The 14,350-nt window shown below is 63.7% G+C and overlaps 1 protein-coding gene across 1 annotated transcript in view; it reads right to left on the reverse strand.

Annotated features, from left to right (window-relative positions):
• The window catches only part of HS6ST1 (heparan sulfate 6-O-sulfotransferase 1), a 29,022-nt gene extending 14,874 nt beyond the window's left edge, over nt 1–14,148 (reverse strand). The window contains exon 1 of the mRNA XM_081095953.1: nt 13,571–14,148. Coding sequence (XP_080952079.1) covers nt 13,571–14,088 — 518 coding nt within the window. The 5' untranslated portion in view covers nt 14,089–14,148. The remainder of the gene's footprint in view (nt 1–13,570) is intronic.
• Between the last annotated feature and the right edge of the window lie 202 nt (nt 14,149–14,350).

Here is a 14,350-nt window from a genome sequence, read left to right on the forward strand (position 1 = left end):
GAGGAGGGAGCCCGAGGTGCCTGACCCACACAGCCTCCCACAGAGCCCAGCATCAGCGCCCCCACCTCAGTGTGGATGGGGACACGAGGGGCCACAGGCAGACTCCAGCCCCCCCCCCGCCCCTCCCCCCCAATTCTGCAGCAACAGAAACTCTTCCTTGAAGACACATTCTCTCATGACCTGGCTGGCCCTGAGGGCAGGGCCAGGGGCGGCCCCGCATGGGGTGCAAACTTGCTCGGTGCCTAAAGGGGGATAGTGGGGAGGAACCTCAAACAGGAGGGCACGCCCCAAAGTGCCAGCCACTTGTAAGGGGAAAGACGGCTCACCACTGGGGCCTCTGCAGCCTGGCCAGCCATGCAGCCCACAGCCCCGCCCCAGGACGACAAAGCCCACTCCCAGCCCAAGATCACTGCTCCGGGATGTCTCTGCTTCGTGGTGACAGGGAGCACAGATCACAAACTGGACACAGGCCTGGGCCACATGGCCAGCCCAGGAGAGGCTGCGACCACGCCCCCAGCAGCAGTGGCCTGCTCCCGCTGTCCAGGTGCGCACAGCTGTGTGGGTGGGAGGGGCTGGGAGCCATGGAGCCCCAAGGGGGCAATCCACACAGGATAGAGGCGGAGGTGCTTGTCCCAATCTTGGGGACGTTGTGTGCAAGTTTGAGGCCTGTGGCTCTACCCAACAGAGCGTGGGGCCGGCAACTGTGGAAACCATGGCTGAGCTCAGCCTCAGGGTTGGCCTGTTCCTCCACCAGCCACATGGATGGAGCCACGAGCAGCTGGAGGCAGCACGCTGCCCTGGGCCCCCTGCCGGGACCACGCAGAAGGCAGCTTCCGTGGTGCCCACCAGGTCCACTCCACGAATACTCAAGTCCCATAGAAGCATTCCCGCCTGAGCCGCCAGCATGCCCCTCAGGAACCTGCAGCCCCTGGAAATCGGCTGGGCCTACCCCTCAGGCGCAGTGGCCACCGTGAGAAGGCTTCCAGCCGCCTCAGAGGGGCAGCGAGGGAGGTGTCCGGCCCAGGCCAGGATTCCCTCTGTTCCTGAGCTACCACAGGTGCTACTGTTATGGGATGAACTTAAGGCAAATATTTAAAACTAGTGGCCAGGTACATGAATTTGTGCACATTGAAAGGAAATTAATTAGAAGAAATATTTTAATATCGCTATTCGCCCTTTCTCTATAATCGAAGTGTCAACCAAATTCACGATTAACAATGACAGATGGAAACACACGCCTGTGATTGGCACCAGCGAGAGCTTTATATGTATTGTGCATGCGCCAGTCAACTTAGCCTTTCATATATGTAGAATGAACTTGCTTAATTAGACCTGCTTTCTGATTTAGCTAAACTTTTTCCAGCCCAGTGAAGCACCCCAACTTTTCTTTCAGGTAGTTGTGAACAACACAGCAACAAACATCAACACAAAGCAGATTATTATTGTAGATCACACAGGGAGGACAAAGGGTGAAATATTTAACTGCAGCAGTGTCTGACTATATTCTGTGCAGTGAGAAACCCTGAAGTCATTTTCAAGGTCCACCATTTCTTCCTTTCAGTCGGGTCAAGTTTCTAAATCTCAGTTTTCTGGCTAATGAGAAGAAAATGGGATTCCACTGAGTCTCCTATCTACCTACTCCAGGATTTCTGTGAGGGTCAAATGAGATGAGGCACAGGAAAACGCTTCACGGACATTTGGTTAAAGTGTAAAATGTTTGCACCTGGCTATAAAGCAAGTCGTGTTCCTGGGCTGAGGAAACTGCAAGGAGATTAGTCGCTAGAGAGAAGCCAGCGTTGCTACGTGACGTCATTACCCGGACTGTCCGACACTTGGCATAGTCTAGTCCTGAATGTCCATGGCCCTGAGCACCCCCTCTGGCCCCCGGGGAGACTGGCTGGCTCTGGGCAACAGACTGGGCCCAGGATGCGGCCGTTGTGCTGCTCCCTGGGGCGGGAGGCCTGGGAGCGCTGCCTGCACTGAGGCCTGGTTCCAGGAAGATAGCTGCCAGGCGGCCCCGCCAGGGGGGCAGCGCAGCCAGGGCTGCAGACCTCCCTGAGGCAGGAGAGTGTGGGGCGTGCCTGTGCCCAGACCCATGTGGGCCAGGGCTGAGTGGCCGCTGGAGGCCAGAGCAAGGTGCCCGCGAAGGGACTCTGACCTACATCCCTTGAAGAAAACCAGCGCCTGCTGGCAGATGGACAGCAGAAATGCCACCAGAGGGTATCGGGGCCTCCTATTGCTCCCGTGAACTCAGTGGGGCCACCAGCATAACCCAAGGGAGGTGCCAAGACCCCCCGGGCTTCCCCATCCTGAGCTGCCCCTCAGACACAGCGGGGAGCCCTGGTGGGGGTGGGGCTGGGCCTATGTCAGTGTCCCTCTCGAGACTGCATGGAGTGAGGGCTCAGTGAAACCTGTAATTAAAGATGTGAAAGGGTCTGTGACAGAACCAGGCTGGGGTTCCTGAGCTACCTCAACAGCCACAGCCATGGAAGGGCCCCCAGGGTGAGGCTCCTATGCCAGCTGCCTGGCCACAGCTCAAAGCTGGGGGCTGGGGGAGGCCGGTGACCAGAGCCCACATGCAGCGCAGGCCAGCACCCCCAGGCACACGTGAAGGAGCATTCCTCCAGCAATGACCTGGGACGGCTCTTGGGAGGGGCAGGAGCGCCAGCCACCCTGCCCCCAGCTGGGGTGCTCTGAGACCTGCGCTACCACCCCACTGGCAGCTCTGGCACTATCGCCACCCCCAGGCTGGGCATCACCTCAGGCCACCCCTGGCCTGGCCAGCAGAGGGACAGTAACCAGACGTAGGGCTCAGGCTGGGGGTGCAGGATGGGCAAGAGGGGCTGGAAGGGCCGCTCAGCCTTGCTGTGCCAAGCAAGGACCACCTCCCCAGCCGGGTGCCTTGGTCCACAGGGACCCCTGCCAACTCAAAGCTGCTCTGTGGCCCAGAAGGACCTCCGGGAAAGTGCTGGTCCCGGGAGGCCCTGCCGCAGACAGGTGAGGGCGGACAGGTGAGGGGGCCCCGCCGCAGACAGGTGAGGGCGGACAGGTGAGGGCGGGCAGTGAGGTGCAACAGCCAGAAGAAAGACGCCTCGGACCGCCGAGGCCCTTACAGGCTGGGACTCTGCGGGCCTGCTATGCGTCCCGTGACTCCTGCCTGGCTCCGCGGGCCGGCCCTACTCTCCCACCGCCCGCCTTCCACCCACTTGGCTGAAACCTGACCGCCTTTCACTTGATAAAAATGGTGTTTTCTTCTGGGAACGTTGCCAGCCCAGCTTCCAGAGAAACAGAGAACAAGCCTCCCCTCACAGCCCTGGGCTGACCCCGGGCCATGGTGAGTGCCGGGCCTGCGTGAGCAGGACAAGTGGCCGCCCGGGGGGGGGGGGGGGGGGGGCTCTCCGGGAGCAGGACTGCGCCTGCTCGGTGGCCGTGCTCCTTGCCTGGTGCCTGTGGCGGGGCCTCTCCTCACAGGGGACACCTGAAGCCTCCAAATCGCCCGGAGGCCACGTGCCCCGCCCCCACCTTCACCTCTGGGGGGGCAGCCCTGCGGTCTGGCTCAGCTGGTCCGGCCGTGACCAGGCGGTGACCACGGTGCGGCCGGCTCAGGGAGGGCAGCTGCTGGGCACTGCGGCCTCCCTCCAGGCCCTGGACCATGTGAGCTCCTGGGAAAGCGCGTCACTCAAGCTGCCCTGCTGGCCTCCACGGGCAGGAACGACCACTGCCTGGCTCCCTCCTCGCTGGACCTGCCTGCTCCCCGCCCCTGGAGCGGTAAGAGGGACCTGGGACACAGGCCGGGGGCCTCCTGCTCTGCTACACGTGCCCGTGGGCGACAAGGCGCTGAGGCTCTGAGCCTGTGTCCTCCTCCGTCCTGCGGGGCCCCCAACGGCGAGTCAAGAACGGGGCGGCCTGGCACTTGGTGGGGGGTCTTTCCAGCTACCGGGCTCCGACTGCCCTTGGCAAGGGCCTGCCCCAGCCCAGCACCCACAGGCCAGCTGCCTCCGACAGCTGCAGTTTCCTTGAGGAGAACGCAGCCCAGGACTCCAGAAAAGGCCATGCTACACCCCAAGCCTGGCCCCAGCTCAGGACGGCACCCCACGGGCCCCTTGCGGTGGTGACGTCACTGCAGAGCCTCAGTGCCGGCCCGTCTTCATCCCGGGGCTAGGGCACCGATGCCTCAGAGGCACGGACACGCGAGCTTGTGGAGCTCAGGACTCGGCGAGGCTCATCGCCACCGCAGGCTCAGACGAACTGCCCGTGCGGGGCCCGGGCCCGGACGCCGCCTGGGCCAGTGGGGCCGGGCGAGGTGCCCCCAAGGCTGCTGGGACGGTAAGGGAGCCCTGCCTCGCACTTCTCTTCAGTGGGGGCAGGGAGCCCCGCCCACAGGGCAGCCCCGGGTGTGGCTGTGGAGATGGGGTGCGGGCTGGGCCCGGCTGGGAGCAGGCCTCACCGAGGAAAGCCCCACCCAGATCTCCATCGAGAGCGGAGGCCCCTGACTTCAGAGCAGTGGGCTGGCTTTGGCTACGGGACCCTGTCTTCCGACCAGCCTCACAGGGACCCACCGCCAGGGCTGATGGGTGTCAGACGCCAGGCAGGAGGTCCCCCACGTGCCCAGCCTCTGGGCTCGGCTTAGCAGCAGGCCCTGGGGACACCCATCCGTCTCCCAGTCACCTGTCCAGGCCTCTGGCTGAGCCCCACTATAAGGGGTTCCCAGAAAGGTCAGAGGTCAGCAGGGCCACTCCCCTCCAGCGCTGCAGTGCACTCTGGTGCCAGTGGCGGAGGGCAGGGGTGTGCCGCCCCCTCCCTATGGTGCGAACGCTGACCACACACAGTGTGGAAGGGCAGATGGGGGTGTCGTCGCCGTAGAACTTTGTACCAGAACACGTCGGGGGACAAACAACCCTCTGGGCCCAGAGACACTAACAGCAGCCAGTCAACCAAACAGGACGCCTGCCTCACCCGGTCATGGGAACAGTGCGCCAAGACCACGGCTACTGGCCTGGCAAAATGGCAACGTCTGCCGGTCCAAATGGTGGGGGAGCTCGGGCACGGCAGGGGGGCGGTTTGCAGCAGCCAGGCTGGAGCGCGCTGGATGCCTCGAGCAGAGCTGAGGACGGGCCGCCCTCTGCTGGGAGGAGCAGGCTGGCCAGGCGCCGGGCCTGTGACAAAACACGGGGAAAGAGGCGTCCAGACAAACTCAGTGCTAACCAGCAGCCAATGCATTAAACATGCCTGTCGTGGGCCAATGTGGTGAATCTCAACAACAAGGCTGAGTGGGGAAAGCAGGGTACACAGGGTCAAGCACCATCTATCTGACGCAGGTTCCAGAAGGTTCTAAACTGTGGTGCCGTTTCAGGGGTGCAGTGTCTGCAGTGTATGTGAGCACACGGCGCACTGGGGTGCGGGGGCCTCAGCGGTGGAAGCGCTGGGACTGAGGCCGCGGCAGCATCAGGCCGTCACGTGGTGGGCGCGTGGCCACAGCCCGGGCCGAGGCAGCCGGTGAGGGACGGAGGAACCGCAGGTCCTAGGCCTCTGCAAGGCCCGGGCCAGCCAGTCACCACCCTGTCCTCTCCCCTCGCCGCTAGGGCCCCACAAATTCTCAGAGACCAGCGGGCACGCTGCTGCTGCTCCGGCCAGACACCCGGCCGACCTGCGCGTTCAGAGACCACGCTGACAGCCCGTTCACCTGGGCTGCCCCCCAGCTGTCGGGGTTTGCTGGAGATCTGGGGAGCAAACATGGCAAAGGGGTGAGCAGGAGACCCCACAGCGGAAGCACAGCACGGCCCAGGCCGCCACGTGGAGGCCAGTGATGCTGGACGCCAGCTGCTGGGGGGGAGCTGCGGGCCTCGCACTGACGACCCCGGGGGGTCAGGAGCCCCTGCCTTGTGCTCTCAGAGGGAACTGCAGCCTCTTGTCCAACAGTCCTCACGCCAGGCACAATCCCCGCACCTCCTGTGGGCAGGCACTAACAGCGCGCCCGTCCTACAGAGGGGAAACCGAGGCACGTGTGTCACAGAGCTTGCGAGTGGCAGAGCTGGGACCCCACCCCCACCCTCCATGGTCACGGGCTTCTGGCTCTGAGGAAGGGCCTTGCTCTCCCACCTGCTGGGGCTGTTTGCTGGCTGCCAGGCCGCCCTGGACCACCAGTCCTTACTCAGGTGGAGGCGGACGGAAGTTCCAGGAGCTGACCGCGTGCACACCAAGTCCTCCCACAACCGCTACACGTGGCCCGGGGCAGGCTGAGCAGAGCCACCTGAGCGCTGCCCACCTCACACCGAGGCCTCCGTGCTCAGGGCTGGGCCAGGGCTGCAGGACAGCTCCGACTCAAGAGCTGAGGTTCAAACGTCAGCCCCGGGGCATGAGGCCCCTTGCAGGGGTGCTGGTCTGACCCCCTCCAATCCTACAGGCTTATAAACAGTTAACTCCAGAGTTTTAATCTCTCTAGTCTTCGTCATGCCAGACAATTACGGATTTGCTGGTCCCTGCGTTGGGCTGATGCGTGTTCCCCATACAAACAAACTGGGGCGGTTGCACCTGCTCAGACATCAGAGCTCCCACCTCTTCCCAGGGCCCCATGCTGTGCTCCCCAGGGCGGCCCCCGCCCTCCCCGCCAGCCTCCTGAAGGGTGTGGGAAGCCCCAGAGGACCCACCACACAGGCGAGGCCCAGGGCTCCACACCTGGCAGCAGGCCTGTGAGCTGCCGACTGCAGAACAAGACATGGACAGACATGGGGCTGGAGAGGCCACAAGTGCCTCAGGCAAACGAGAAGCTGTACGTCCCCTGCAGAGATGGGGCTGGGCTCAGAGATGGTTTCCATGTGCTGCCCACGGACCTCGGACTCCAGCACAGGGGAGAGGCCGCCCGCGCCGCCTGGGGCCCAGAGTGGCTGCCTGGGCTGCCCAGATGGAACTCTGGGGCCACATCCCACGTCCGCCGCCCGCTTGGTGCCTCAGAGCCCGTCCATGCCGAGGGCGCAGGCCCTGCAGTGGTTTTTGGGAAACTCAGGGCACGGCTGTCCCGACAGCAGCCCTTGGTGAGCCGGGGCCCCAGACCCAGGGTGCTTGGCTGAGTGAACCCCCCCCCCACCCCCGCAGTGGGAGGTTGAGGGGAGGGGGTTTGAAACAGCTCCCCCAGGCCACCCACGGGCCGGGGAAGGCCACCCACCCTCACACTGGGCAGGCGCAGCTGGCGGCCATCAAGGAAACAGGCCCCAGGCCCCAGCGAGGTTGGCAGGGTGTGTGGGCTCCACAGCTAGGGGCGTCCTTGCGGCTGCCCCTGGTGCCAGCTAACTGTCCGCCGCAGCCGGCGGTCTGGAGCCAGTTCTCTAACTGGCCTGCGGATATGTGCACCCTGCACTGTTCCCAAAGACCTGGCCCTGTAAGCTGGGGTCTGGGACAATGTCACGCCAGAAGGGGACACTGTCAGGCCACCAGTCCCACAGCCAGACAGGCCTGCGTTCGGGGCCTCTGCCTGCCCCTCTGGGAGAGCCCTTCTCTACTCACTGCCCCACCCCACCGCCTCTTGGGCCCTGCCTGTCCCTGCAAGTGGCCGTGTGTGTCAGAGGGTGTGTCTAGAAACCTAACTGGTTCCAGAGCACCACTTCCTGTGTACTCCTATTCATCCTGCAAAACCCTCAGATGCTCCAGGGCACATCTCCTGCCATCACCACTCACTTGCTGGCCTATTTTTGTGACTGGGGCAGCATCTCATCCCCTGTGGCCCCAGCCAAGCTTGGTACTTTTTTCCTGAATAACATCCCCCATGACCCCCAGTCCCCAAGAAAGAAAGACACAGACAGCAAAAGCGTCACAGGAAGACAGAGCCAACTGAGTTCTGGAAGAGGCAAGAACAACAGTCTTGAAAGAGAAAAACCTTCTTACAAACATGTCTTCTCACCTGTGAGCACTGGCAGCGAGGCCGCCGCTGCCCGGGGGAGGAGCCTCGTGCAGCGAGAGGCTGCGTGCGGTTTTGTCCTGTGAGGAGAAATGCTCAGAAAATGTCAGGCGAGAGCCCAGCCCCTGGCGGCTTCGTGTGCTCTCCAGGTGAGTCACGTCCTGCCTGGATGACACAACTTCCCACGCCCCGTCCACGGGAGAGGCACTGCCTTGCTGCCCAAAGGCCTTGCTTGGGCACCACACAGTCTAAGCCGCCGCCAGCGGGCCTCACAGGCGCGGCCAGAGCCCAGGGTGTGGCCCGATCAGGGTCCAGCGAGGCTGCAGATGGTTCCCGTAAACTGAACCCTCCCCGGAGCCTTCCCAGGGCTGCCCAGCGGGAGCCCCCGTGCTGGGCCTAGCTGGCTGGGCACACGGCTTGGGACAGACAGACACCGGGCCAGCTGTGGGCTTGCCAGGCCGGGGACTCTGCAAGTTCCCCGGCTTTCCTGGGCCCTGCCTGGCTTTCTTGTGGAAAATGGGGCCAACATCACACGCCTGCCTTGTGGGGCCGGGGCCAAATGAAAAATGTCTCCATTTCCTAAGAGCACTGCAGTTCTCAACCTGACAGCCCTTCATGTAGATACAACCCACAACAAAAAGCCTCTCCCAGGCCACAAACCCAGGAGGGAAGTCGACTTCACTCCTAAACCTGGTTTATTCCTAATGGAGTCCTTAGCATCTCAGGAAATCATGAATATTTTTGTGTCTATTTTTGCTTTTGTTGCTGGTGCAATGAAAAATCAGCACAATTTTAAAACATAAAGAGGCCATCAAGAGTGCTCATGTTGCCCTCGCTGGTGTGGCTTAGTGGATAGACCCTACAGACTGAAGGGTCCCAAGTTCGATTCCGGTCAAGGGCACATGCCCAGGTTGTGGGCTTGGTCCCCAATAGGAGGCGTGCAGGAGGCAGCCGATCAATGACTCTCTCTCATTACTGATGTTTCTCTCCCTTCCTCTCTGAAATCAATACAAATATATTTTTTAAAAAAAGAGTATTCATGTGGCTAAGGGTGTAAAAGTGCTCACAAAACAAAGTTCACAGGCAAATGGAAGAGTAGGAAAACTTGTTGATTTGGATAAAGGAATAGCAGTTAGCCAGTGACTGCATTTGGGAGGCAGAGATATGTGGGCAAGCTAAGATGCTGCACCCCTGGACTGAGGGCTGAAAGGGATCCGTTTAAGGCTAGTAGGGGGTGGTTCCATAAATTTATAGATTAAACAGCACATTAGACATGTACTGTATATGAGAAAGGGTAAAACAGGAAATCATTTGGCGGTCTGGAATGGATTAATTCAATTTACATTTTTTTCTAATGGGAAAAAAGATTCGGTTTTCAAACAAATCTCTCCTTTGAACCGCCTTCTGGGACGATTTAGGTGTGAGCGGCGAGGTTCCTCTGCACTCCGAGTGTGAGGGAGCCAGAGCCGGGCTCCCACGCACCCTTCAGTCCCACGGGGTGCTGCCGAGACAGGTGCCCAGCCACCAGAGGCAACACACAGGCACAGACTTGCTGAAGAGCCTCTAGCCACCCCCCATCCCCTCAGAGGCTCCACTCCCAGGAATTTAAAAGGAAGCCGGAGCTACGGAGCCAGGCGGAGCACTCACACCGGCGCTCACTGCGGCCGCGGCGGGCCTGGCGGACGCAGGGCTCTGCTCAGTGCCACGGAGGTGCAGAGAAGCTCTACTACGGTTTCAGTGGTAGAGAACCGGGACGCTGGAGAAGAGGAGGCTTTTCTTTTACACCCGACTCCCAGTGACCTACCACCGGCCCCCCTTACGACAGAGGAGGAGGGTGCGAAAGGAAGACCAGGGCCCCCCAGGACGACAAACGCCCTCACCAGCCGCCTACCTCTCCCCAGCGTAGCCGCCACGCTTCTCAGGCCTCCCGCCAAGAAAGAAACGCCTGCTGGCTCCCCCGGCCCGGGCCCGGCTGGGAGCTGGCCCACAGGACAGGCTGAGCCAGGGGTGGACGAGGCCGGACCAGAGCCAGGCCACACGCGCGTCCGGCACCCTGCACGGCCCGGCTTCACAGAGGAGTGCCGCCGAGGACACAGGTCCTGGTCCCCGAGGCTGCGGGACACACGAGGTCGAGCACGTGACTTCACGAGCCAGAGCCCACGGAAAAGCACCGTCCACAAACCGTTGGAAAGGCTGCTTCGGAAGGAAGTTCCCATGCAGCTGCTGAAAAACATGTTTTTTCCCTTTTCTTAAAAAATGAAAATGTCATTCTGAACATTTTGACCTCAGGTTCTTTTTGTCTCAACCCAAGTGCTCTCTCGGTGCTTCAGGCCACTGTGACACCCACCCAGGCCCCTGAGGCGGGCCCTGTCCACTGCCCAGCCCTGTGCGGCGGGCGGCGCCTCCCTGCTGCAGGCAAAGGCGGGCTGGTCCCCTTGAGCACCGAGCAGTGACGGGAAGGCCAGGCGGGAGCGGCTGTGTCTCTCTGGGGCTGGCACTGCACGCAAGGCCGAGCCCGACCTGTCCGGGTGAAGCCTGCGGAGCACAGCTCCCAGGGTGGCTGTGGGTCCTGGTGAGGATTCTTGTGGTGCCAGCGTTCTCTGGACGTGACAGGATGCAGGGCACCACGAGTGCTGCCAGGGCAGGCTTCCTGGGCGCGGGGAGCGGAGCTGGGCCGTGGGAGAGGGGTAGCCTGCCGAGCAGTGGGAAGAGACGAGGGCGAGGGCGGAGGGCAGCACAGGCTATTTCTGGAACCTGAGGACCTCAGGATGGTGGAGGGCGGGCGTGGGGCCGGAGCCGCGGCACAGAGCCGACGGCACACTCTACTGACGCTGTCTCCGCAGGCAGCACCGCAGCCGGGACACTCCAGGGGCCAAGCCAGGGGCCCATGAAGGTGGCCCAGAAGCCACATTCAGGCCCCAAATGAAGCCTACGTGACTCCAGGGCCACCCAGGCAAGACCTGGCATTGGCTCCTGCCCCCTCAGGCAGACGGAAGGAGGAAGGAGGGCTCTGGCCCTGAGGGCACCGCCCGATCCCACAAGGCGACACAGGGGTGTGGGGTGCGGAGACACTCACCAAAGTAGCTCCTGGCAACAGTCAGCCACCTGCCTGCTGCCCAGGGGCAGCCGCCCCTCTCCAAGGCCAGTCCTGCCCTTACAAGCCCTCCCGGCTGAGGCCAGCAGGTGCAGCAGCTCCCCCTCCCTTCCCCCCTACAGACACAGGCCTCACTCACACACCTGTTACTCTCTTCTAGGCCGGGGAGCACATCCCAGGGAGGGGGACACCTGCCATCTCCATGCGTCTCCTCAGCACAGGCCTCAGAACGCCCGGCTGACCCAGGAGATCAGGGCGAGGAGCACCTCATTTCCTGCACAAGGCCCACCTCCCCAGGCCGAGAAGACCTGGCCTCAGGAGCTGGGAGAGAAATTCTTGGCGGAGAAATTCTCCAAGTGCCCCTCGTGACAGAAAGGCACCTGCCCAGGTCCTGCAGTGTGCCGGCCTGAGAGAAGGAAAGGGTCCTCACCGGGGCCCAGACCCCCAAGGGCCGTGTCAGGACAGCTCTAGGAGCCAGGGCCACCCCTCCTCAGACCCCAGCTGGGGGCGTGCCACGTCCACGGGAGGGTGGGACCTGGCGCTACTGGAAGGAGGTGAGGGTGACATCCGAGACTCATGAAACCAGGCACCACCAGCCCCTGGCTGGCAGGACAGGAGCGCGGAGGGCAGGCCCGCCCCTTCCTGAGAGGTGCCGGCCGCTGAACTGGGGAGAGCAGCAGCCCAGCCCACCACCAGGGCGGCGCGAGGCAAGTTCGGGGCAGGCCCACGTACACGCACACGCACAGGCCCGGCTACGCGGCCTCTCAGGAAGCTCATTAAAAAGCAATCTATCTAGTCTAGTGCCTGGAACAGAGTGACAGGAGGGAGAGCAAAGGCAAAGCTGTCACCTGCTTGGTGGCACCGACGGCTCCGAGGGGACAACAGAGCAGGGCCTTCAGCACCCCTAGCACCCCCTCCACAGGCTGCTGCCGCTGAGCTCAGCAATTTGGGGGGTGGGGGAGGTGCTGGCAGCCCACCCCAGCAACAGGCATCTGGCTGACCAGGCCGGGCATTTATTTCCCATTGTTGTTACATACCCACCCTGGGTGGGCCCTGTGGCACAGGGGTGGGGTGGGGTGGGGAGCAATCAGCTCCACCTGACCCTCCCCCTTCTGTGTGTGAGGATCCTGATCTCCTGCTCATCAGGACAAATTCCAGAGCAAAGAGGCCAGGAACCTTCACCCTGTGACCCCAGGGCTACAGGAAGAACAACCTGGTTGCAGACTAGGGCCAAGGCCATTGGCTGGATTCAGGCCCTAGCCAGCCGGCAGGCCAGCTCTGCACATGCTCCCTAAGGGGCTCTCGGGGTAACTCCCTTTGGCAGACAGGATGGTGTCTGTCCCCATCCCCCTCCTACCGACAGGGACGTGCCTGCCTAGGCCTACCTGGGTTGGGCAGTGCCCAGTTCCAGGGGCCTACAGCCCTGGTGGGCAGAGAGCTGCAAGCCCCCAGGCCAAGCTCAGTCTAGTACAGCGAGGATCAACCACGGATGTGTGTGGGGGGGAGGCTGGGGGCAAGGCTGGGAGGAATTATGCCAGGAGAGTGCATCTGTGCGGAGCTGGCCAAGTGTGGGCAGAAAGCAAGGCTCAGGGGCCCTGGAGGCAGGTCCGTCAGCACCTGCCTACTGGAGACCAGGAATGTTCTGTCTCAGGCTGAGAGAGGCTTTTTTGTGGGGCAGGGAGCAACACAGCCAAGGGAAAGGGGGGAGCTATCCTCCCCCAACTCCCAACAGCCTGGGAAAGACCCGGAAAAGGACTGCAGGGTTGAGCAGGGGGAGCAGTGCATGGACAGACGGCCGCGTTCACCCCAGATCCCCGAGACCGGCGCCTTCCTGAGTGCCGACAAGCAAGACAACAGCGGCCAGATCCCCAGGCAGCCGGCTCGGCTCGCACAGTCCTGAGGCACCCGGGAGGCAGACCCACAGCAGCAGAGCCTGCACCCCGGGCCTCCCAGCCGCCTTCTGGGGAGAAGGCCCCAGAGCACCCCAAACGGGAGGAAGATTCCCAGCCGGAACCACCCACAACCCAGCACCGTCCTGCGGGTGCCCCCACCTCCACAGGATAGGGGTCCCCAGCAAAGGTGTCTGGCTGCACCTGCCCTGACCAGCTCAGCTCGCCCCCACCTGGCTTTTGTTCCTCCTTCAGGGCAAGCTCACACTTGGTTGGGGCCCAACTCCGGGAGCCAGCAGCCCAGGCCACACTCGGCCTTTGTTCCACGGGCGCACACAAGCGGGCAGGGCCTTCCCAGCCCCCGCGGCAGGCGGGGGGCCCACAGGGTAGGGAGAGCACCCTCCATTCCTCCTTGAGCTTTGGGTGGGAGCGCCTCGGGAGAGCGGCGCAGGAAAGCGCACACACCAGCTGGGAGCACACGCCCAGAATCCACTGTCCTCCCCGGCGGGCTGGCACGTGGGGCGGCCCCGTTTCACACCGGCCCACGAGGCCCGGGCGGGGGCCCAGGCACTACCCGCCCCGGGGGAGAGGGGGAAGGAGCGCGGCTGGGGCAGGAGGGGAGAGCGAGGGGAGATGGCTGCGGCCTGTGGCGCTCGCAGCGGGCGGGCGGGCCGCGTGGCCGCGGGGTGGGCTCACCTGGGCGCGCGCAGCGCGGCGGGGTCGCGGCGGTCCAGCACGCCGGGCACGCAGCTGGTGAGCTCGGTCCAGTCGGCGTGCAGCCCGCAGCTCCAGCCGGTGGAGAAGCGGGAGAAGAGCCAGGTCTCGCGGCGGTTGGGCCGGTAGCAGGTGCACTTCTTCTGGCCGGGCCGGCAGTCGCAGGGCACCTCGAGGCGCACGTTCTGCACGAGGTGGCGGCCGAAGGTGGTGCCGCCCGTCTTCTGGATGTGCAGGAAGACGATCACGTCGTCGCCCTTCATGTCGAAGCGCAGCGAGCGCTCCAGCTCGCGCGTCGGGAAGTAGTACTTCCGCTCGTAGTGCGGGTCGGGCGTGGGGAAGAGGTCCAGGTCGTCGGGCGGCGCGCGGCCCGGGGCGCCGCGGCCCAGCCCGGGGCCCGCGTACTGGTAGAGGATGAGCATGAAGCACGCCGAGCCCGCCACCACCAGCACGAACCGGCTGGCGCGCTCAACCATGGTCCCGCCGCGCCGCCGCCGCATGTGTCACCATCGCCGGCCGGGCGGCCTGCGGGCGGGCGCGGGCGCTGCTCCCACCGCCGCCGCGCGTCGGCCCCGCCCGGCTACTCGGCGCCCGGGTCGAGCGCGGAGGCTCGGGCCCCGGCCCCGCGCGGCGCCATGACGGCTCTCCGCCAGCCCGTCCGGCCCCGGCCTCCCCGGCTCGGCTCCCGCCGCCTCCGCCCGCCCGCGGCCCTCACCGCCGCGCGCGCCGAGAAGACTGCGCAGCCCCGCGCGCCGCCGCGTC

This window comes from Myotis nattereri (assembly GCF_964212035.1).
Source record: "Myotis nattereri genome assembly, chromosome: 7".
Taxonomy (NCBI): Eukaryota; Metazoa; Chordata; class Mammalia; order Chiroptera; family Vespertilionidae; genus Myotis; species Myotis nattereri.